General features: G+C 37.5%; 6 protein-coding genes across 9 annotated transcripts in view; 1 reads left to right on the top strand and 5 right to left on the bottom strand.

Moving 5' to 3' along the window:
- The window catches only part of LOC104807486 (NAC domain-containing protein 37), a 4,535-nt gene extending 983 nt beyond the window's left edge, over positions 1–3,552 (top strand). Inside the window, exons 2-5 of one of the 4 annotated variants that reach the window (XM_010532773.1) lie at positions 792–962; positions 1,243–1,487; positions 1,885–1,911; positions 2,687–3,552. In XM_010532773.1, coding sequence (XP_010531075.1) covers positions 806–962; positions 1,243–1,487; positions 1,885–1,911; positions 2,687–3,352 — 1,095 coding nt within the window. In that variant the 5' untranslated portion in view covers positions 792–805 and the 3' untranslated portion in view covers positions 3,353–3,552. Of the gene's footprint in view, positions 1–791; positions 963–1,242; positions 1,515–1,884; positions 1,912–2,686 lie in introns of those variants that run through there. The other 3 variants (XM_010532771.2, XM_010532772.2, XM_019201813.1) reach the window with 3 other exon arrangements.
- A 2,163-nt stretch (positions 3,553–5,715) lies between these two features.
- Positions 5,716–6,657, bottom strand: LOC104807487 (histone H1). The gene is made up of 2 exons (XM_010532774.2): positions 6,449–6,657; positions 5,716–6,345 (listed from the first exon to the last, which is right to left on the bottom strand). Exons 1-2 carry the CDS (start codon positions 6,611–6,613, stop codon positions 5,899–5,901), a joined length of 612 nt encoding a protein of 203 aa, XP_010531076.1. The 5' UTR covers positions 6,614–6,657; the 3' UTR covers positions 5,716–5,898.
- Positions 6,658–7,592: 935 nt separating this feature from the next.
- Positions 7,593–9,467, bottom strand: LOC104807488 (peptidyl-prolyl cis-trans isomerase Pin1-like). Its single transcript, XM_010532775.2, has 2 exons — positions 9,058–9,467; positions 7,593–7,964 (listed from the first exon to the last, which is right to left on the bottom strand). The coding sequence occupies exons 1-2, from the start codon at positions 9,290–9,292 to the stop codon at positions 7,840–7,842; spliced, it is 360 nt and encodes a 119-aa protein (XP_010531077.1). The 5' UTR covers positions 9,293–9,467; the 3' UTR covers positions 7,593–7,839.
- Positions 9,468–9,701: 234 nt separating this feature from the next.
- Positions 9,702–11,612, bottom strand: LOC104807489 (peptide methionine sulfoxide reductase A5). Its single transcript, XM_010532776.1, has 4 exons — positions 11,264–11,612; positions 10,510–10,622; positions 10,277–10,421; positions 9,702–10,168 (listed from the first exon to the last, which is right to left on the bottom strand). The coding sequence occupies exons 1-4, from the start codon at positions 11,564–11,566 to the stop codon at positions 9,971–9,973; spliced, it is 759 nt and encodes a 252-aa protein (XP_010531078.1). The 5' UTR covers positions 11,567–11,612; the 3' UTR covers positions 9,702–9,970.
- Positions 11,613–11,784: 172 nt separating this feature from the next.
- On the bottom strand, positions 11,785–13,071 carry LOC104807490 (60S ribosomal protein L8-3). The gene is given in 3 exon segments (XM_010532778.2): positions 11,785–12,152; positions 12,154–12,201; positions 12,578–13,071. Coding segments are annotated over 3 exon segments (744 nt in total). The 5' UTR covers positions 13,018–13,071; the 3' UTR covers positions 11,785–11,896.
- Positions 13,072–20,497: 7,426 nt separating this feature from the next.
- On the bottom strand, positions 20,498–21,419 carry LOC104807491 (auxin-induced protein 15A). The gene has a single exon (XM_010532779.1). It carries the CDS (start codon positions 21,227–21,229, stop codon positions 20,918–20,920), a length of 312 nt encoding a protein of 103 aa, XP_010531081.1. The 5' UTR covers positions 21,230–21,419; the 3' UTR covers positions 20,498–20,917.
- Between the last annotated feature and the right edge of the window lie 2,581 nt (positions 21,420–24,000).

Here is a 24,000-nt window from a genome sequence, read left to right on the forward strand (position 1 = left end):
GGTTTTTGGGGGGTTTGTGGAAAAGCTGTTTTTGTTTGTATACCGTAAGGGCTATACATACGTAGTGTTAATGTAAGCAATGATTAATTATATTGTGAATTGTAGTTAATAATAAATTAATGTGGGAAATATAAACCCCGTTCTTGATGCATCATTTCCATCATTCACTACACCCAAAAGACAACATCATTAGCTCAGAACTCTACATGTCCGTTTCTTGGAGTATCTGTTCCTGACAGAAGCTCCGTTGTCATCTCTCTCATGCCTTCAAGAAAAACCTAACTCTCATGTTCTTGCTACCTTTTCCATCTTTTTTTTTCTCTGATCTTCTTCTCTTCCACTGCAAACCCTTATACCAAAGTATGTGTATATATGTATCTATGCACGTATATATATATATATATATATATATATTCATGTATGTGTATGTCTATATATGTATATGTGAATGATGGATGAACCACAAGTGTGTAGCTAAGAGGTGGAAAAACGAGTGGTAACTCACCACAAAATGAGATGATGATTATAGCTCGAAGCATTTGTCGCGCCTATCGGCTTGATTAATGATGATTATTACTTCTTCCTTTTCCCATTTCAATTTTCTTTTCACATTACTTTTTTATCCGCTCTCATATGCATGTTCCTCGTCAAATCCATCAACCTACATAATTTCAGCTTCATTTTGTTTTTAGAGAGAGGAAATTAAGGTTACTATCTCATGAGATAATCCGCATGCATATACATAAATATATATATATACACTAACGATTGTTTATGGAACTTGGTTGCAGAAAAGTTGGAATCAATGGAGTCATGCAGTGTTCCTCCTGGATTCAGGTTCCATCCTACGGACGAAGAGCTAGTGGGATACTATCTAAGGAAAAAAGTCGCATCGCAAAAGATCGACCTTGACGTTATCAGAGACATCGATCTCTACAGAATCGAACCATGGGATCTACAAGGTAAAACCCAGTTATGTTTCTTCCATCAAATTATTCGCGTTCTAATTAATCAGTAAGTATATATCAAAGTAATTCAATTAGGGTTTCTCGCCCTTTGTTATTATGATAAAGAATCTATAAGCTCGGCTTTGATCGATATATATATATATATATGTGTGTGTGTATGTATGTATGTATGTATGTATGTATGTATGTATGTATGTATGTATGTATGTATGTATGTGTATGTAGCATTAGATCTGATGAGAATGGATTGAATTCTGTGATGATGGGCATGCAGAGAGATGCAGGATTGGGTACGAGGAACAAAACGAATGGTACTTCTTCAGCCACAAGGACAAGAAGTATCCGACGGGGACGAGGACTAACAGAGCTACGATGGCTGGATTCTGGAAAGCCACCGGTCGAGACAAGACTGTTTACGACAAAACTAAACTCATCGGAATGAGGAAAACCCTCGTGTTCTACAGAGGACGAGCCCCAAACGGCCAGAAGACCGATTGGATCATGCATGAGTATCGGCTCCCGCCCGCCGAGAACGCACCCCCTCAGGTACATTTCATATGAAACAATGCTCTATATTTAAAAAAAAAATGCTTGAAATATTATGTGTTTATTCTGGTATTTTCAGTAGTGGAATGGAAACTTCCATGGGGTAACAGTTTTCCTCTTCAAAGGGGACAAGACACTTTTCTTGTAATTAGGGTTCTTTGTCTTGCAGTCGACACTTGCTAACTTTTAGGCAAAAGTCGTCGTACGCCTTCAAGGCATAATGTAAAATGTCCAAACACATAAAAGTAAAAGGTATTATTCACTTGTACTACATATTATATATTATAATATATTGTTAAGAGTGGATAAAATGTCAGTCATGTGTGTGTTACTTTCGGTCTCTTCTCTTGTTAGATCTACGATGAACTCTGAGTCCGACGAGAACGCACCCCCTCAGGTACATTTCATATGAAACAATGCTCTATATTTAAAAAAAAAATGCTTGAAATATTATGTGTTTATTCTGGTATTTTCAGTAGTGGAATGGAAACTTCCATGGGGTAACAGTTTTCCTCTTCAAAGGGGACAAGACACTTTTCTTGTAATTAGGGTTCTTTGTCTTGCAGTCGACACTTGCTAACTTTTAGGCAAAAGTCGTCGTACGCCTTCAAGGCATAATGTAAAATGTCCAAACACATAAAAGTAAAAGGTATTATTCACTTGTACTACATATTATATATTATAATATATTGTTAAGAGTGGATAAAATGTCAGTCATGTGTGTGTTACTTTCGGTCTCTTCTCTTGTTAGATCTACGATGAACTCTTATATCGATTTTTTTCCCTCCCCACATGAATGTTTACCATTATAAAGTTCTCAAAGTCAAAAAGTTTTTTTTTTTTTTATCATTATAAAGAAACTATAGCATGCACATATAGCTATCTTTTTTTGTGGTCTCGAACTTTAAAGGAACGGCTTTGTAATGTCTCAAAAGTGAAATTCCATTTCTCTTCATTGTGTTTGAACCTATGTAGGAACTATGAAGAAACAAGTTGACCTTCCTAATATATAACATTTTATCATCAAATAAATATTATTTTTGATAAAATCAGATAACTATTCTATAACCAACATATAAGTTTTTATCATAAAAAAACCCAACATATAAGTAGGAGGAATTTTTTTTTTTACTATTGGAACTATGATAATTTTGTGTTAATCTACATTGTAGGAAGAAGGGTGGGTGGTCTGCAGAGCATTCAAGAAGAAGGCAAATGGGCAAGCCAAGAACATGGAAACTTGGGGCACAAGTTACTTCTACGGCGATGTAACAAGCGGAGGGATGGATCCAATTCACCACATATGCATATCCAATCGGCAACAAAATCTTTTAGGACAGAGTTTCATGTGCAAGCAAGAACTAGAAAGATCGGCCGACGGTCCAAACTTCACGATCAAGAACGACCAGTTCATCGAGCTCCCTCAGCTTCAGAGCCCTTCACCCCCTCTGGTGAAAAGGCCGGCGAGCTCAATGTCTGTAACATCAGACCATAGTAGCTACAAAAGCCGAGAAGACATGGACGGCAGCTTCAACGCTCTAATTAACGATAAGAACAAGAGGAAGAAGGAGGAGGAGCAAGTGACTGCTGATTGGAGAACACTTGATAAATTTGTTGCATCTCAGCTCATGAGCCAAGAATCAGACGGAATCTCGGGATTTGGAGTTCAGAATCGAGGAAACGATATCGAAAGCAACAGCGATCATATTGACAAAAATGAGATGGGGACGATGGCTACGTCTTTAATGGAGAGCGAGAGAGATGAAGAGAACATGTTCATCAATGGGTTACTGAGTTCTAGCTCCGACTGCGAGATTGGGATTTGCGTGTTCGATTAATTAATATTACTCTTGCAGTTTGGGGAAGGAGCTGAAGCGACGAAGCGACGATTGTTGGTGGTACGTCGCTGCTTATTACGATATTCATATTATAACTACACAATATATATACATATATGTACTAGCTAGCTTTTCATACATATAAATCGATCGATCGATGATAATATAAATAAAACATATATATTTATATATACTTGTTAACTAAACTGCATTGCTTCGAGTGGTGGGTGTGTTTTATATGGTTCTTCTATATTTTTTTAAAAAAATTTAACTAAAAATTTTAAAAATACAAAAAATAGAATAAGAAATAGAAAAACAAAAAGTAGAAAGGAACATTAGTTTGATATTTTATTTGTTTATAGACCTGTAGGGCTGATTAATAGGTATATATTTATTGGAGATAATAAAATGAATGAAATTAAGAAGAAAAAAAGGCAAGTGTGGGACCATGAGATGTCGAGCGTGCAGTGTGCATTTGGGGGGTCCTTTGGGCATGCTTTGTCCTCCACACACAGTTCCTTCGAATGCCCTACAACCATTCTCACTTCTATTTTATTTCCCTCCACATATACAAATATATATATACGTATGTGTGTGTATATTCACATACAATGCTGTCAAATTATATAGCACATATATGCATATAGAAGATAATATGCATACGTGGTTACCATCCATATGTACATATACTTCATGTTTGATATGAAGTTAAACCCCAAATGATCTGAGATCAGAGTTAGTCACGTTGATCAACATGTCATACTACGACGAACCCATGACGAGAACTATATATATATATGTGAATAATGGTCAAACACATGCCTAATTAGGGCACAAAAACCGATCAATGTATTTATATTGTTTAAGCAAAAGAGGGAGAGAGAGGGGAAGGGAGGCAAAACCATGATATGAGGGGTTTGATTGGATCGATCGGCAATCAGCATTTTTGTTGCATGCATGGGCACTTTCGCCATGAACCATTTCAAGGCAAGATGTAGATTTGTGCGTGTTTAACGAGCTATTATTGCAAATATAACAAAAACGAAGGCATACATACATCGATTTTGTTTTGTTATAACATCGTAAACAGATGTTATAATCGAATATATATAATATTATATGTTGTGATAAATTTGTTTTATTATAGTCAAAGTTTAAAAAGGGGCTTTTATTTCGTGTATATTCTTTTTGCATACGGAGCCAAGAATGACATTATGGCTAAAGGAGTTTAAAGAACGATCACAAGAAATAAAGCAACGTTGCAGGATGATTTGCTGTTAGTATTAGTAACCAGTGGCGACGTTCCACGTGAAATATAAAATTTATTCGCCGTAATTAGAAACAATGAACCACTTTTACTCACACAAATGATGATTATATATGTCTCCTTTAATTCATTTTCTTTAAAGGATACCACTTACATCTGTATCCATTCAAAATAACCAATCGTATTCGAGCGTACTATTGCATTGCATTGCTAGTTAATATCATACACCATATCATATTGCATTGCTAGTGAATAGTGATGATTCAAAATATAGAATATAAATATAATACATCACGTTAGCATTGACAGTCATGATTTAAATATAGAACGTAACTATTTATACGACTCATATTCCAAACCAAAACCTAAAAACAAATTGAACCGATCTTCTAAAAAATAGCAATTATTAAGAGACAGCTGACAAAGCCAACTGTTTGACTTCCAAGTCAACGTCAGAAATGTCCACGTCATGTGCTGTCTCTTTGGGAGTTTGTCGTAAATTCAACTGGAAAACAGAGAAAGCAATGAATGATGATGTCTGGATGCATGGACAAGCTGACCAGTCACCGGATTTATAAGCTTATCTTCCTAAGATTATGGTCAGATATTTGTCACATATACGTTGACTGAAACAATGGTTGTGTTATTATTAATCATCCAATGAGCCCTTTTAATAAAATTTCTAATTCCATGAAAGAGATACTAATGATATAATAATAATTAAAAAAACTAAAACCGAATAATAATAAACACATCTTGTATATCGAGGTGGGCTTGTCCACCAGGTGCAATAAACAAAATTGGGTTATGACCGGAATGGGCCAGAATGGGCCCAAAGCCCAAAATACGCAACAATGTCGACATCAGCATGGGAATTTGTCGACAGCTCAGATCATCAAGCAGTTAAGATATAATTAAGTTGATTAACCCCCATTAATTTAAACCCTGGTTTCGAAAATAGTACCAACGGCTCAAGCGTGTATTAGTCTGTTAACCCCAATTAACGGCACACTTAACCACGGTTAACAGCCGTGGGGCGAATTCACCATGGAATGGATTGAGATTTAAAACAAAAAGGAAAACACCCAAGAAAATACAACACAGAAAGAGTAGGTCATTTTTATTAAACCATGATTATTTCAGAGGTTACACATGAAGGTTCTCTAACCTCACTCCCACAGCCAAAAGAGACACATCCGAAGAAGAGACAACAGTCACACTAAACACACCTATATATACATATATACACAGAAGACAAAAGAAAACTACAACTTCTTCTTTAGGTGGAAGCAGAAGCTTTCATGGCCTTCTTACCAGAAGGTGATTTAATGGACTTGGGTTGCCTAGGCTTCGCCTTCCTCGTCCCACTTCTCTTCTTCTTCGTCGCCACTTCCGGTTTGTTCAGAGACATCGTCTTTGCCCTTGTCGAGGTAGAGCGAGCTCTCTTCCTCGTCGTCTTCGTCTCTTCCTGTTTCTTCTTCGCCTTCTGCCGAGTCGTCATGGCGGTTGCGGATCTCGTCTTCTTCGTTGACTCTGATGAGAGCTTGTAAGAAGCTCTGATCTTCACGATCTTCCCTTTGGAGGCTGAGTTCTTGAGCTTCAGAGCTAGGGTTTTGCGGAAATTCTCCGGAAGTACGGACCTGTGCTTTCCTTCTATAAACTTGGCTATGGCGTACGGACTTGACCCGCTCTTCTCGTTCAGAGCCAACAGAGCCTCCTTTATCATCTGCAAATCCACCCAAAAGCAAAAACCCCTCAATAAAAATTCAATCTTTCGAACAAAAATGGAAGCAACAACCATCGACCAAAGATCATAAGAGATGCGAAACCTGAAAGTAGGGAGGATGAGTGGCGGTTTTCGGTTTCCGCGGCTTCTTCTCCTTCGTCGCCTTCTCTTTCTCCTCCTCTTTCTCCTCCACCTCCGCCGTCTCCGGCTTCTCCTCCCTCGCAGGATCCGGCGGCTGCTGAGACTCGATCTCCTCTTTGTCGGCCATTACAAAGGATGGATTTCCTCTGACCTTGTGGTCTGATATTGTTGGCGCTACTTCATCTAACAGTATATATAGCGGTTGGGAAGTACACCTGTCGCAATCTTACAGGTCCGTCTGAAATCCATGGGATAGCCAGCGTGGACAAGGAGAAATCGAGAACGTACACGTGTAGGATGAACGAGGTCGGAAACTTCTAGATCGAGTCAAATTGGTTTCAGACACTCGCCGCTTATATTTTACACATTATTTATATGGGTCACAGCGTGGCAACCTTCGTTCACAGTGCCAACGGGATGAAACAGTTAAAGGTGCTGTGCTTTCTGTCGAGTCTAGAGACTCGATTTTGCATCAGCTGTTTGCCTTTTTCACCGGGTTTGAAAATCCTGGAAGCATTGAGCATTGCGAAAGGGTAACATCCCAAATGAAACAGAGCAAAATGGTTGGGATTTGCCTTGGAACCAAGCCATTGATGAAGGCAAAAGGTTTGAGCTTTTGGTTTTTTTTTTTTTTTTTTTGTCTCTGTTTCAGATGTTCACTTGTCCAGATTGACATAGAAACCAACAAATATGGCGGCGGCTCTGTTAGTGTTCACGAGACAAAGCCCATTGTTTTGTCCTAGTCTTTAGAATTGCTACAAAACTGTCATCAAGCTTCGGTAACATCAAAAGGTCAAGAATCCATAGCCTTTTCATTTACCATTGAAGTGTGGACTCGGTAGTGTTTCCAGGAATATCGCTTACACTATAGATCCAGAGCTCAACGAAAACAGGGGAAACCAGAGGGAATGACCCACCAAAGGTATGGCAGGACATGTTTTCGCCAAACCATAGGTACAGAACAACAAAAGGTGAGTTCCAATGGACGAGGAGGCAATGTCATGTCAAGACCGAGCTCTCCTGATGTGTTAGCTCAGTTCAATGTTCTTCTCTGTCTCCGGGTTTAAAACCTTATGGTTGGGCATATAACTTGTTGGGGTCTTCACTGTCACCAAGAACTTATTAAATAAGAACAGATTCAAGGGAGGATCAACCATCATCCCAGTATACATTACCAAGATGCATTATCAGGCAATCCCAAGACAGGAATCAGTATATGGTTTTTTAACAGCATAGACAGATGCAGAATCGAATCACTGAATAAGGAACAATCACCGGATCATGCTCCATTTTCCCTCCAGTTTGAAGAAGAGGCTATTGAGGGCTTCATACGAGGAACTCGAGCATTCAAGATCAGGCGGTTCTCTTAATGATGTGGGCACCACTGTCGGTGTCGACAATGTCGCTTATCTCGCCCACTTTTAGACTGTATGTCCCCTCCTCGAACGGTTTCTGCATCTGGCCTCTTCCAAAGGGTCCTAAAAACCTTGCACAGTAACATACGATAATAAGATTTAACGAATCTATAGTCTTTCCATTCGTAAATTTGGATTGTCTTCATCAAACCATGACGTTTGCTTCATAGTAAAACCATGAAACATCCATACTATACTTCTTCTTTGCTTACAACAAACCCTCAATAACATAAGTCTGACTACAAGTATATTTGATAGAAAATGGATGGGAAATATAAGAAAAATCTACCTACATAATATGATCTTTAAATGGCATTATATCAAAAATACCCTTAATTTGTTATTTCTACTTCAAGACCTACCCTGGTCACATGTGACCAATGTGACCGAAATATAGTATGGTCACATTTTGATTTTTATCGATTATAACGTTAAATTTATAGTGATCACACTAATTCATTATGTTCATACCTTGTATATCTTACTAATCATTTGATTAAAACATTATAAATTTAACGTTATGAACAATGGGATCAATATGTGACCACACTATATTTCGGTCACATTGGTCACATGGTCACAAGGGTAGGTCTTGAAGTAGAAATAGCAAATTAAGGGTATTTTTGATAATGCCCTCTTTAAATTGGCAATCAAAATTGATATTCAATTGATTTGAGCAAAATTCACTGCCTCGATATCTATAAGATATAACACAGTATTTCTACGAGGCTAAAGATGTAATTTGTATTATACTCAGTAATGTGTATACACAGAAAACAGAGAGAAACAGAATAACAGTTTTCATTTTCTCTCGTCATTCTCTATCTACATAGACTTTCTCTCTCTCTTGGCGATTCTCATTTGCTTCTCCGATATCGTCTGATAATATCCAACCTACTGAGTACTGACTAATGGCATTTCCTACATCATGTACGTCACCGGATTCATGTCTACGAGCGTTTTCTGTTCCTCCATAGCTCCTTATTTTGTGTCCAGAATTGGATTTTGATTCTATATTATGAACCACATAAACCCTAAACTCACCGATCTAACTCCTCCGATTGCGAAATCACCGATCAATCAATGGTTAAGTCAATTTTTAAAACGAAGGAAGAGAAAACGCGAAGGAGAGAGAAGGGGCAACGAGAGAACAGACCGAGATCGCCACCGCGCTTGGCGGAGCTGCAGTCGGAGACACGAGCCGCGACCTCCTCGAAGTTAGCCTTGCCGGAGACGATGTCCGCGCGGATCGATCTGAGCTGCTCGACGGCGGCGTCTCTGGTGGTGGACATGATGATCTTTCCCTCCGGATCCTTCCACGACGCTTTCCTCCGAGATCCCTGGTGCTTTATCAGTATGTGCGAAGCCCTAACCTGGTCTCTCGCCGCCATTTTGCTCTTCTTCCGATGATGGTGGTGATGGTGCCTGTTCCGGTACTCCTTCTCTTTTGGTCTCTCCGCAGTGCGATATTCCGATAAGAGCGAATCCTTCTTCCGTTTCCGATCTGGATCTCACAGCTTTGTGGAGAGAGAGAGAGAGAAAGAAACTCCGTACACCCCCAGACTTTCACGGGACGCCATCTTATATGGGTGATTAATTATTGATTAATCGATTATTGACGGCCTACTGTTTAATTAACTTTTAAATCATCTCTAATTACATTCTTACTGAAGTAATTATGCATCCTCCTCTGCATTTTAACAATCCATCCTCGAAATTAACAAACTTTTCCTGTTTACCTCATTAATCATATGCCAATTATTTATTATACAAAAAACTAATTTAAACTGGACCCAGATATTTAACGTTTTATGACTCTGCTTGATCAGTCTCTCCTTGATTAACTATCAAAGGAAATGACATTTTACTAGTTACCATCATTGGCATTGGTAACATAACACACACTGAAAAAGCCTCTGCTTCAGCATCACTTCCTCATGTCAAAGAGATGTAATGTCTCCCCATGTCCTTCCAATTGCAATCTAAACTAAGTATACAACGAATTGGTGGGGCAAAGAATGAACAAAACCACTTAATATATGAGGTGAGCTTTGAATTGAAGATTTCGGCTATATGTCTCTCAAGACTGGCCAGCCTTTTCTGATGATCTCGTTCACTTTGGAATCGATTTGCTTCTGAATTCTGGGAGGGCAGAGCTCGGCTGCGTAACCGTTTAGTCTCGAGGCAAGGGTTGATCTCTCGAGCTCTTCTTCTGGCATGTTTCCCATTAGCTGAAGAAGGAATGGATGTTGTTTCAGCTCGAATTTCTGCATATTCGATATCACAGATCGTTGTTTAATCACAAGTTACCGATAGAAAATTACCTGTTGAGGAGTCAATAAGAAGAATGGATACTCAAAAAGTTTTTAAGAAACCTGATGGTCAGCCTCTGCTCGGTAGAACGTTCCCAGTTGTTGAATTTGAGTAGTCACAATACTGCCCCTCGATTTGAGTTGCTCTCTCTCTTTGCTAGCGGAAGCCATTCTCTGCTCTTCCGTAGAATTTGTGAAGATTATAGACCTGTTAAGGAATCAATGACTCGGTTATAAGATGAGACAGAGCGATGAACCATGCAAGAAAACAGCCTGTAGGGGCTGTTGCTCTATACCTGTACTGGTTACCAACATCAGGACCCTGCCCAAACACCTGCCTCGAATCATGACTAGACCAGAAAACATCTAAGAGTTGCCGGAAACTCACGATTCTTGGATCATACTCAACCTGCATAGAAGTCATGTGGCATGACCGGAATAATCATCTGTGAGATATCAACAGTCTGGAAAGAAAAACAGGCACAATCCTAGAGGATTGGAAACTGAAAGCAGCCCGTCAAACGATAGCACATCTTCATGATAAAAAGAGCATTGTAGCACATTGTCAAGACAAGGACGGCTCAGAAAACGGCCAAGTATAATTGTTATTCACCGCCTCAGAAGCTTTGGCCATGGAGGCGGATGCATAACCATTACAGAACATATGAAATGAGATCAATACTCTTGCTGTAATCTAATCATAATACACTACAAAATAATCATACATGCGGATGCTAAATCAACATGGGATTTGGAATGAAGTACCGTTCATTGCCTAAAGATCCCATTTTGCATTATGTGCAAAACTATCAAGCACGTCGAACATCAGACCATCATCACCACTATGTTTCTTCAGATTCAAATGATTCGCCTTCAACAGAACTAACCATGTCCACATCCACAATATCACTGCTAAGTAGATACATTCACAAACGCCATAAAATCAAAAGTATCAACTAATTCAGAGTTATAGCATAATCTTTATGACTGGTCACATCAAGCTTGGGGTGCTCCCCGTATGGCATTCTAGAGATCTAAGAAGCGAAGAACCTGTACGGACTCGGCGTGATCTCCCAAGCTCCTGTACTCTGGATTCGCCTTGTTTCCGCCAGCGTAGCCAACGGATGTCCGTACCACTCCGTCCACGCATCCGAAAGCCGCCTCCGACCGCCAGAAGCTTCCGAGCGCGAAAATCGCCGTCATAATCGGACGATCCGACGAATCCACGGCCGTTTCCGAGATCCGACCCGATATACGGATGGATTGGGCATCGTCGAACAGAGAAATGGTGAGGAGAAGGACGAGATTTGCCAACGGAATGAAGAAATGGATCTTGTGCGAGGAAGCCGCCATCGCCGTTTTGGTGTCTCACCCCCAGAGATTACGGGTCGGATCTGCGGAAGAGAACTTGAAATCGCTCGCATTTGAAGGCTTTATTATCGAAAATGCCACGCCAAGTAATTTCCATGGGCTTTTTTAAAAAACCCATCAAAGCCCAATATAAATACCAAAGCTTTGCTTTAATTTCAAAGGAATCCGACAGTTTTCATAGCAATTAACGACCATAACCATATTGTAAAAAAAAAACCATTGGCATTGAATCTTAAATGCATAACGTGTTTCAACAGTAATCTCAGGATCACAGAACAAAGACCGAACGAAAAAAAACGTGAACATGTATATCTATTTGTCGGCCTTGGCAGCAGTGGCGGCGGCTTGACCTCTGAGACGACCAGTTCTCCTGGCGGCGATAAGACCGACCTTCTGTCCAGGAGGAGCGTCACGTCTGACGGTACTGGCATGACCAATGTGTTGATGGTTACCTCCTCCATGGGGATGCTCGACTGGGTTCATTGCCACACCACGAACCTTCGGCCAGCAGTTCCTCTTCACGCGGAACTTGTGGTATGCGTTCCCGGCCTTAAGGAGTGGCTTTTCTTCTGCAGCCACTCGGCACAATCTTCTTGGAACCGGATGGAAGCTTGATTCTGTAAAAAGAGAGCCGACAAGTCACCATCTTTATGTGCAACAGCAAGTTCTTGCTATGAATCTGACAAAACCCATTACTTAAATGATACAAAAATACAGATTGAATCAAAAAGGTATGGTTCTTGTATTTGCTCGATGTAAGATCAAGAGCAGGGTAATTGTGGCATCATTAGCTGTAAAAGCAGGATCTTGGCAAGAAGAACAAAACACTATGATTCAAATCTACCAGCACAATTCAGCACAACCAATCACGGAAATGTTCCTAATCATATAATTTCCAAAAACCCGATACACCCCAACCAAATTCCGACACAATCAGCGAATCCAAACCAATAGCACACTAACAACCAGGAATGAAGGGACATAGAAACAAACCTAGTGGTGTCGTTATCTGGGTTGTGAGCAATAACGATGGCGTAATCACCAGAAGCCCTAGCGAAAACACCACGATCACCGACATGGTGCTCCACATTGCAGACGACAGCTCCCTCGGGGATAGATCTGAGAGGGAGGACGTTTCCGACAATGAGTGATGCCCTCTTACCACAGTACACGAACTGACCAGTGTACATGCCCTCGGCCGCGACGAAGAGCTCCTTCTGCTTCTTATAACGGAACGGGTGTCGGAAAACGACACGAGCGAGAGGCGCGCCACGGCCCGGGTCGTGGATGATCTCGGTGACGACTCCCTTCAGGTAGCCATTGCGCTCCCCGAAGTCGAGGCTACGGAACTTCGCCGGGCCTTTGCGGTGGTGGGTGTGAGACTTGAAGACGGAACCCGCACCCTTACGCTGAGCTCTGATGACACGACCCATGGTATCGACGACGGCGAGAGAAGCTGAGTAATGAGATGGAGAGAGAAATGAAAAGCTAGGGTTTTGACCGATTTTTATACCCAATCACGAATTTGTGTCTGTCTTGGCGCCCTAACCCTAGTGGGCCTTTAATGTTGGCTCAGTAATAGCCCATAAGTGAATTGATGGTTACTTAATGGGCCGTAAATTAATTGATGGTTACTTAATGAGCCCTGTATGTGAGATTGGATTTGGTTCATAAGGCTCTTCGAAATCGAACCGGATCATGTACTCGTGCTTTAATTGAAGTTTGCGTTAAAAACATACTATACCATATATAAGTTTAAATGGGACATTATCAAAAATACTCTTATTTTGCTATTCTTACTTCAACACATACCATTTTCTAACTATGAACATCTGACCATATGACTCTAAATATAGTGTAGTAACATGTTGATCTCGTTTCTCATAATATTAAATTTATAATATTTTAATCAAATAATTAGTAAGATATGACATATGCAAGGTATGAACATAATAAATTAGTGAGATTACCGTAAGTTTAACATTATAATTAATTACATCAAAATGTGACCACACTATATTTTGGTTCATATTGGTCACATGGTCACAATTAGAGAAATGTATGTGTTGAAGTAAGAATAGCAAAATAAGGGTATTTTTGATATAATGCCAGTTAATATATATATATATATATATATATATATCATTACATATATATATATAAGATTATAAAACTGCTGGAAGAATGAGATGATATGGCGCATAGACATAAGAGAATAGTGTCAATTTTAACAATACCGTGTTTCTGAATACACAGAAAATACATCCTGAATCTGACATGTAGCATGTAAGAATGAAATAGAATAGAGTCTTACCTGAATCCATTTCAGCAATGAATCCAATAGCGTCTGGACAGTAATCGGGAATTGTGATCTACAACACACGAGCAGGAAAAAATTCTCACAATATGGGCTGTAAGAATTCTGAAAATTGGTGTGTAACCTAGGGACCATAACCCTTAATTTATAGAAAATAAACTTCTTATTATTTCCAATTCCGCCCATAAAAGAAATGGAAATAACACAACGGTATCTGCACATTAGCTCCTAAACTTTACCGAAATTACGATTATAGGCATATTTCATAAATGATCACATTTATGCCTTATTAATAGCTAACGTTACAAAATCCATGATTTAAATCCAATATTGAATCATATTAATTGCGAAATTTATAAAATATTCTAACAATCTCCCACTTGATTCAATATATGTGATTTTGGATTATCTTTAGAGAGTTCAACAACATGCTATTATTTCGTAATTTCATCAATCTGGTTCATTGAACGTATAATATAGGACCTTAGTAGCTTTTTTCATATTTTGCACGACTAAACCTTCTAAGATCACATATATTAACAAATCCAATGACGTAGATCAAAGCTTAGGTATGCAGCATGAAAATTACACGATAAGTGATCTATACGTGTGTATTTTCAACTGGTCCTCTTTAACCTTATGGAGATCTTAACATTTCAGAGTAGAAACTAAAACTTTTAAACTTTATTTTCTGCAGAAAACTTTACTTTAGTATTTTCCAACACATAACTCCCACTTAAACTATACATCATCAAATGATAGTACACCCATATGAGCAACATGCTCAATAAAGACCGAGGGTGGTAAACCTTTAGTAAGCGGATCCGCTATCATGGAAGTCGTCCCAATGTGTTCAAGACTTATCTTACTACTCTGTATCCTTTCTTTAACAACCAGGAATTTTATGTCAATATGCTTTGACTTAGAAGAACTCCTGTTGTTATTGGAGTATATAACCGCTGACTTATTGTCACAGTATATCCGAAGTGATCTTTCTATTTTGTTCATAATTCGCAGCCATGTGACAAAATTTCGCAACCATACTCCATGATTGGATGCCTCATAACATGCTATAAATTCTGCTTCCATAGTTGAAGCTGTCGTGAGTGTTTGTTTAACACTTTTCCACGATATAGCTCCACCAGCTAACAGAAAAACATAACCAGACGTGGATCGACGACTGTCTTGGCATCCAGCAAAATCAGAATCTGTATAACCAATGATCTCCAAAGCTTCTGATTTTCTGTAAATTAACATGTGATGTTTGGTTTTTTGTGAGTATCTCAAAACCCGTTTAGCTGCTTTCCAATGATCCATCCCTGGGTTATGTAGATACCTTCCCAACATCCCAACTGTATACGCAATATCCGGACGCATACACACCTGAGCATACATGAGACTTCCTACAGCCGATGCATAAGGAATCTCTTACATCTGGTTTTGCTCAAATTCATTTCTTGGGCATTGTGCAATACAAAATTTGTCTCCTTTAGCAATAGGGGTGTTCCTTTCTTTGCAAATTTTCATCCCAAACCTCATTAATATCTTTTCATATAGTTCTTTTGTGACAACCCGAGTATACCTCGAGCTCTATCTCGATGTATTTGGATTCCTAATACAAAAGCGGCATTTCTCAAAACTTTCATTTCAAAGCTCTTTGAAAGGAAAACCTTAGTCTCATTTAATATCCCTATGTCATTAGAGGCAATCAATATGTCATCGACATACAATATTAATAAGACAAACTTACTCCAACAGAACTTTGGTATACACATTCTTCTACAACATTTGTCTCAAAACCGTATGAACAAATGATCTGTCGAAATTTGTAATACCATTGGCCCGTAGATGGATTTCTTGTTTAAGCCCGTAGATGGATTTCTTTAATTTACAAACCATTTCCTTTGAATCTCCAATCACAAAGTTTTCTAGTTGTGTCATATATATTGTTTCATTAATATCTCCATTAAGAAACGTTGTCTTTACATCCATCTGATGTAACTCTAAATCATAATGAGCTACAAGTACCATTATTGTTTTGAACGAGTCTTTCGAAGATACCGGAGAGAAAGTCTCTTTATAGTCAACTCCTTCTTTCTGTGTAAATCCTTTTGCTACAAGACGAGCTTTATACTTATCCACATTTTCTTTAGAATCTCGTATGGTTTTAAATATCCATTTGCAACCTACGGGTTTGATGTCTTCAGGTAATGGAACAAGTTCTCGGATATTGTTGTCTTGCATGGATTTATACTCTTCATTCATGGCTTCAAGCCAATTTTGAGAGTTTGAACTTTGCATAGCCTGACGAAAATTTATTGGATCATTTTCTAATAATCCAACATTTTCTACATGCTCTTGGGGATATACGACATAATCGTCTGGAATCGCATTTCTCCTTACTCTAGTTGACCTTCTTGATGGCAATTGTTCTTGGGGTTGTTGAGATTGTTCATCCGGAATAACCTCTTGAATTGGTTCATCCGGTCCTGAATCAGTGCGGGGAGTTGCATGTTGTCCGATTGATGTAGATGTGTTATATCATGACCAATTATTATGGGAAGATGGACATATTCTTCCTCAAATGCAACTTCTCGTACCTTATCTCTACTCCCAAACTCAACATTCTCAAAGAAATGGGTTGTTCCAGTTTCGAATATCGATCTGTTTTTGGGATCATAAAACTTGTACCCCTTAGATTTTTCTGAATACCCAACGAAATAGCAACTTATTGTACGCGGGTCTAGTTTCTTTTCTAATGGCTTGTATGGCCTTGCTTTTGCTGGGCAACCCCATACATGTAAATGCTTTAGAATTGGTTTCTTACTCGTCCAAAGCTCATAAGGGGTCTTTTTAGTTGCTTTTGTAGGAACTCTGTTGAGGATATATGCAGCGGTTTTAATCGCTTCTCCCCATAATGACTCTGGTAATGTAGAGTGACTTGTCATACTCCTTACCATATCTTTAAGAGTCATGTTCCTACGTTCAGATACACCATAAATACTTGGAGTTTCAGACATGGTATACTGAGGTACTATTCCACATTCATCAAGGAATCTTGCAAAAGGACCCCGACGTTGTTCACCAGATCCATCATAGCGACCATAGTATTCGCCACCACGATCGGATCTTACTGCTTTAATCTTTTTTCCCAGTTGATTCTCAACTTCAGCTTTATAGGATTTAAACATGTCCAAAGCTTGAGACTTCTCATGTATTAGGTACAAGTATTCGTATCTTGAGTAATCGTCTATGAACAAAATGAAATATTGTTGACCATTCCATGATGCCGTTGGAAATGGTCCACAAATATTCGTATGTATTAGTTCTAAGACATCATTGCTTCTGTTTGCACCTAACCGTCTTTGGATTGTTTGTTTTCCCTTAATACATTCAACACAAACTTGAAAATGTGTTAAGTCGGGTATGTCAAGAATTTCATCTGCAACTAAGCGTTCTATCCTTTGTTTGGATATGTGACCTAATCATTTATGCCATAAATTTGTAGAAATCTTGTCATCTAATTTTCTCTTTGTACCATGGGTTTTAACATGCAAGGTTTCATAATATGAAGTGATTGTATCAAGCACATATAGATTATCATTACTAGAGAGAGTACCAGTACCAAGTAAATTTGAATCACGAAAAAGACGAAATAAACCATTTCCAAAGGAACAAGAATAACCGAATTTGTCCAATGTAGAAATAAAAACCAAATTCCGTCTAAATGACGGTACAACAAATGTCTCATCCAAATCCAAATAAAAACCAGAACTCAATAATAATCTAAAAATGCAGATAGCCTCCACTTCAATTTATTCCTGTCGCCAACATAGATGAATCTTTCAGCATCACTTGGTTTCCGATGGCTTGGGCAACCCTGCATTGATACACTTATGTGAGTAGTAGCACCAGAATCTATCCACCAAGTGTATCGTTGTACAGAAGTTAAATTAAGTTCAGAACAAACCAAAGTAAGAAGTTTACCTTTCTTTGCAAGCCAACCATGATAGCCAGTGCAATCCTTCTTCATGTGTCCCATCTTCTTACAAAAGAAGTACACACCACTCTTATCCTGCTTTTTTTGCATCTTCTTGACAGGACCATCATCACTTTCCTTTTTCTGATGACGTTTCTTATTTTTGTCCTTTCTAGAGACCGCAAGGTGAGCATTTTAAGGTTTTTCAAGCTTCAATTGCTCTTCTTCTTGCACAAAATGCGAAATGAGCTCGTTAAGAGACCATTTGGCTTGTTGACAGTTGTATATGATCCTAAAGGATCCATACTGTATAGAAAGAGACAACAATATCAAGTGCACTAGTAAGTCATCTGACAAATCTATCTTGAGTGCCTTGAGCTGTGAAACAAGATCAGACATCTCCATAATGTATTCCTGAATGTTCTTATTTCCCTTATACCTTTTGGAAATAAGTTTCATCAAAAGCGAGCTTGTTTCCTGCTTCTCATTTCTTTCAAAACGAGCCGATACTGCTTTCATGAACTTACTTGCGTTCTCATCATCATAGATGGAACCTCGGAAAACCTCTGGAATTGTACGCTTCATGATCATAAGGCACATGCAATTGGAACGCTCCCAACGTTCACGTTCCTTTTTCTGATCATCGGTACTTTCCTGTGTAAGATCAGCGGGAGCATCAACAACACGCATGGCCAAATCCAGATCCATACAACCGAGAACTATCATGAGGTTCTCTTTCCATGCCTTAAAATTTTTTTCCCGTAAGCATCGGGACCGAATTCAGCGAAGCTGAAATGTTTGCGGTGGTAGCAATAGCTGAATGAAAAAGAGAGAAAAAAAAATAGTCTTTCATGTAAATAATGACAACACATATGATACACCATACAACATTGATGTTCTATCTTTGGATCGAAAATCAACTTGTAAGTGTCATATTCGATATAGTAATCAAATCATGAATATCTCATATAATCTATTGAACCTTCCTTTGGGTCGATTCAATAATCATATGTAATATTTATGATATTCTGATTTATTATTTAATATATTTAATAAATTTCTGCCAGAAAATTTCATTCCTTTGGGCCGGTAAATTTTCCGCATGAAATTTATACATAAAAAATATTTTTTATAATATTATCCGAATGAATTAATTTGTGACATCAGAGCTTACTTTGGCAAGGTGATGTCTCAAATTAATCGAATAGAATATTAATCGAATAATATAGCATTATTCAAATACATATATATATATATGAAAAACTTTTCTGCCCTTATATATATAACAGTTGTATTACATGCAAATCAATATACTTTGGTATAATTGTCATGATTTACTGGTCACAATCTGTCTCCAAACCCAATTTCAATCATATACATATATAATCCTTTTAAAGTAATGGACTCAAGCCCAATTCCTTTATTTATATACATATATAATAATTAAAGAAAAAACTAATGGGCCAAGCCCAATTATATCAAAATGTACGAAAACTTTTATGTCATATATTCAAAACATATTCTCTTATTTAAATATATATATATATATATATATATATATATATACAATAATGAAAATTAATGGGTCAAGCCCATAATGAAATTAAATCAAAACGAATACGTTTTCAAATCTCATTTGAAACTGAATTCTCTAGAACATAAATATCAAGATCATATATTTAATTCTAGATTTATGCCCATAATCAAAAGCTAAATTTTCGTTTTTTTAAAAAAATGTAACGAATTGATAGATTTCCAAATCTGCAGATTTAGCCTAAAAAACAAATATCCAAAAATAAAATGAATATTACTGATCGAATATTTATTTGTTTTTTTTAATTTCTGTAGAGATGAATCCGGACACTGTATATGATCGTGACAATCACTTCAAAATAAAACATGATATACAAACCAATATATATACAGTATGCATATATACCAAACTGAATTTCATGCACAAGCATACATATATTAAACATGTAGCGAATTGTCAATGTATATATATATAATAAATATACACAATCGTGCATGATTAAATTAAACAGTATACATGTATTTAAAAAAACATGTCAATATACAGGAAAAACTGCAAACAATTCGATTAAAAAAACATCATTCATACGAGCATACATGCTAAGCTCTGATACCAATTGTCAATTTTAACAATACCGTGTTTCTAAATACACAGAAAATACATCATAAAACTGACATGTAGCATGTAAGAATGAAATAGAATAGAGTCTTACCTGAATCCATTTCAGCAATGAATCCAGTAGCGTCTGAACAATAATCGGGAATTGTGATCTTCTAGATCAACACACGAGTAGGAAAAAATTCTCACAATATGGGCGGTAAGAATTCTGAAAACTGGTGTGTGACCTAGGGACCATAACCTTTAATTTATAGAAATTAAACTTCTTATTATTTCCAATGACGCCCATAAAAGAAATGGAAATAACACAACGGTATCTGCACATTAGCTCCTAAACTTTACCGAAATTACGATTTTAGGCATATTTCATAAATGATCATATTTATGCCTTATTAATAGCTAACGTTACAAAATCCACGATTTAAATCCAATATTGAATCATATTAATTGCGAGTATTTATAAAATATTCTAACAAATAGGAGTTTCTTGATTCATTATTAAACACGGGATCTAGCTATTCCTCTCGAGTCTCGACGAACACTGATCAACGTCACAGTACGGTTGACTCGAGGGAAAACTCGCCCATCCTAACTAATATACGTACAAAAGCTTTGTAAAAAAAACAAAGAGATCCCGACAAAAATTGTGTGAAATCCAATCGGGATCTACAGAAAAGGAAAACGCCGTATAACTCGCGAGTCGATTCCTAACTCAGAAATCATCTTCCATCTTCGCCATCGATCTCCACAAAGGGATTTAGGCTCTGCTGTGTCAAGTTATGACGGCGTTTCGTTTCTTGTTTCTTGTCGTTCGTAGTTCTTGATCTGCTTTCACGTTCGGGTTTTATTTGAATAGAAGAGACGGACACGTGCCGAGTGATGGATCTATCTGAACATGGAGATGAGGGATTGGAAGACGACTTCCTCGCAGGGGATGGTGAGAACCATGTCGTGGTCGAAGCCGAATTCTTCTTCGGCGAGTTGGAGAAGAGTTTGGAACTGAGGATGAGCGAGCCACGGGATGGGAACTATGTATCGGCTTCTGCTCTCTCCCACGTACACCGGGAAATGGCCTTTAGGCACGTCGTCTGGTAAGTGGTCGCATCCTTGGTTCTTCTTCCCCAAACTCGAACATCTTTTCAAGATTTGTCTTAGAGTCGTCGCTTGACTCGCTCTGCTCGATTTCCTTATCCCCATTTCTCTTTCTTGAACGTCACAGAGAGAGAGAGAGAGAGAGAGAGAGAGAGAGAGAGAGAGAGAGAGAGAGAGATGTGGTGATATCTTAGGAAGACTGCAGAGGTGAAGGTGGTGTGTGGAGGGAGGTAAGGAGAGATGGAGGGGTATTTATGCGCATAAATAGAGAGAAGAGATGAGGGAGGAGATTTAATAATTCAAGGTAATTTTGACTAAATTAATCACTAGTGGTCGCGGTACGTAAACATAAAACGATTCATTCACATACAACCACATGGAGTGTTTCCCGTAAGGATCGTGTATGTAAATGCATGTTCACATGCATACGTATGCATGTACATTTACATATGTGATTATTAAATTAGCTCGATTGCGATATGCATGTTCATCTTATCCAAAAGCATATCCAAGATCGATGCATAAAAAGATCTAGATTGATAAACGAAAACATCGTATTTTCTTGATTGGATAACATGCATGTACCGATCAAATAAATATAGAAAGGTGACACATGATGAGTGATAAACCCTAAATATGACGTCAAAGAAAGGCCTAATCTAGGGACAAATTATCCTTAGCGTGAAGGCAGAATCCATGTGGGATGTGGGGAACAGGAGGAAATTAGGAAGAGATCCAATAGACAACGGCCAAAAAAACAAAAGGGTTCATAAATAACGTAGGGACTCGCACAGTGCAGTGGCTGCTTTTTTGCCACAGACAGGGCACAACATCTTCTTTAAACTTTGTCTCTACATGCATGAAACTTCCAACTTTAGAATACAATATGTTTGGTCAGTTAATAATATTCGGTGCCAGTTATAACCCAACTGATTCATCATTTAATATGTGTGTATGATTTAATTGTCCGGACAAGTAGAGTTCTACACGGTATACGTACTTGCAAAACGACACGACAAACATATATATATATATATATATACAAAGGAGTTATGTCCTCTCTCTCTCTCTCTCTCTCTCTCTCTCTCTCTCTCTCTCTGCTACAATATGGGCCATGCAAACAACTAATGATTATTTCGACCACATGTACATATACAACGATATTTTCTTTTGTATTTGAAATTCGTCATCATAATCACTACTAGATTTTCATAAAATCATCGATCAAAGGATTCCTTTTAGATTTCGTGTGACTGAATTAATGTTTTGTTGGTGAAAGGCCCCTAGCTATTTTTGAAAAGTTGTTTGTTATACTATGTTTTGAGTTGTGCTTTCAACAATGTTATGTTATAATAATTTTATTCGAGAAGAAAATATCATGACCACATTTACAACAAAAAAAAAAGATCATGACTGGATAAAAGTTTATAAAATTTACCTAGTATAAAGGATAACATTCCTATATTTTATATACATACATGCATAACAACTAAAACGGTAGCTTTTACCAAAAAAAACTAAAAGGGTAGCTAGAATATTAATTAAGAAATTGACTAGTGAATTATATATATGTATATATATACATATACGTACGAAAAATAGACAGAAGCTAGAATATACTTATAACAAACATGTTTGAACTAGGTACTGAGATTAGTATCTAGTCTTTATCTGTCACAGGATAAGAATGAATGTCTTGGACCATGAAATTAGGAGTAAATAAGAAAAAATAATAATAATAAGATGCATGAGTTAGATTTATACGATCCCCACGTGAAAATAATTAGAGCGAAGGCTTAGGGTTTTGGTTTTTGGATAACGCCAAAAATCCATGGAGATCGACTTGAGTTACACGTAGATTACCAAATAGTTGGCATGCATCGACGAAATTCCATCATTAGGAAACCCTAATAACTGTTAGAGGTATATATTTTGAACGCTATTATCGTAATAGAAAGCTTTATGGAAGTTGGGTTTTCGGATTTTTTTGTAAAGATTCATTTTTTCTTTGTAATGGAAAAAAAAAATACAGCGTGGAATAAAGATTGGAGGACCACAGGACAAAGCGGTAGGAATCAGGTCGTCCGAACAAAAACACTTGGTTGGCTCTTTGTTGTGGCTCTAAGCTTTCAGACAAGATCCATCATCTCCTCCAATCACTGTCCTTTAAAAACTATTATATATATATCTTGGTTAAATATTATATATATATATAGTCATAGACCTACTTCTTCATAACTCTTCCCTTTCTTGTCCATGTTTTTGTTTTTCTTTGTTCGATTTTTGACTTTGGCCTAATATTTGTTTTTTTATATAAAACAAGCTAAAAACCTATGTGACCATATTAAACAAGAGAAAACGATCGAAAACATTATATATACATATTTATGTAATTTATATACAAAAATAAAATAACACGAATTCTTCATTTTTTTATTTTACATATTAAAAACTTTTATCTTAATTTACCTAAATTATGTTAGTATTTTACAGAAATATTATAATGTTTATATGCGAAATATTAATGGACCTATCATCATACTCATCACACAGAATTTTCTTTAAATCTATGATAGTTTGACAAATAGCAAAATGTGGGTAGAGTGTCTTTTAGACTATCACATAACAAATATTATTCTGCCAATAAATTGGTGCTACTGTGCTAACATATTTCAATACGTTTAGTTTAAGGACCACTACTACCTATTTATAGTAATAGTTTTGTGTTATTTCCAAATCTGTTCATACAGAATTATAAAATTATACTTCATGGTATCTTCATAATTATTTGACTCCTATATTTTTTTTATTTGCATATTAGACCATCTGTAATTATTGAGCATAATCATTCACATTAAACAACAATTACACCTTAT

The sequence above is a fragment of the Tarenaya hassleriana genome, unplaced genomic scaffold, assembly GCF_000463585.1.
Source record: "Tarenaya hassleriana unplaced genomic scaffold, ASM46358v1 Cleome13, whole genome shotgun sequence".
In the NCBI taxonomy this organism is placed as follows: Eukaryota; Viridiplantae; Streptophyta; class Magnoliopsida; order Brassicales; family Cleomaceae; genus Tarenaya; species Tarenaya hassleriana.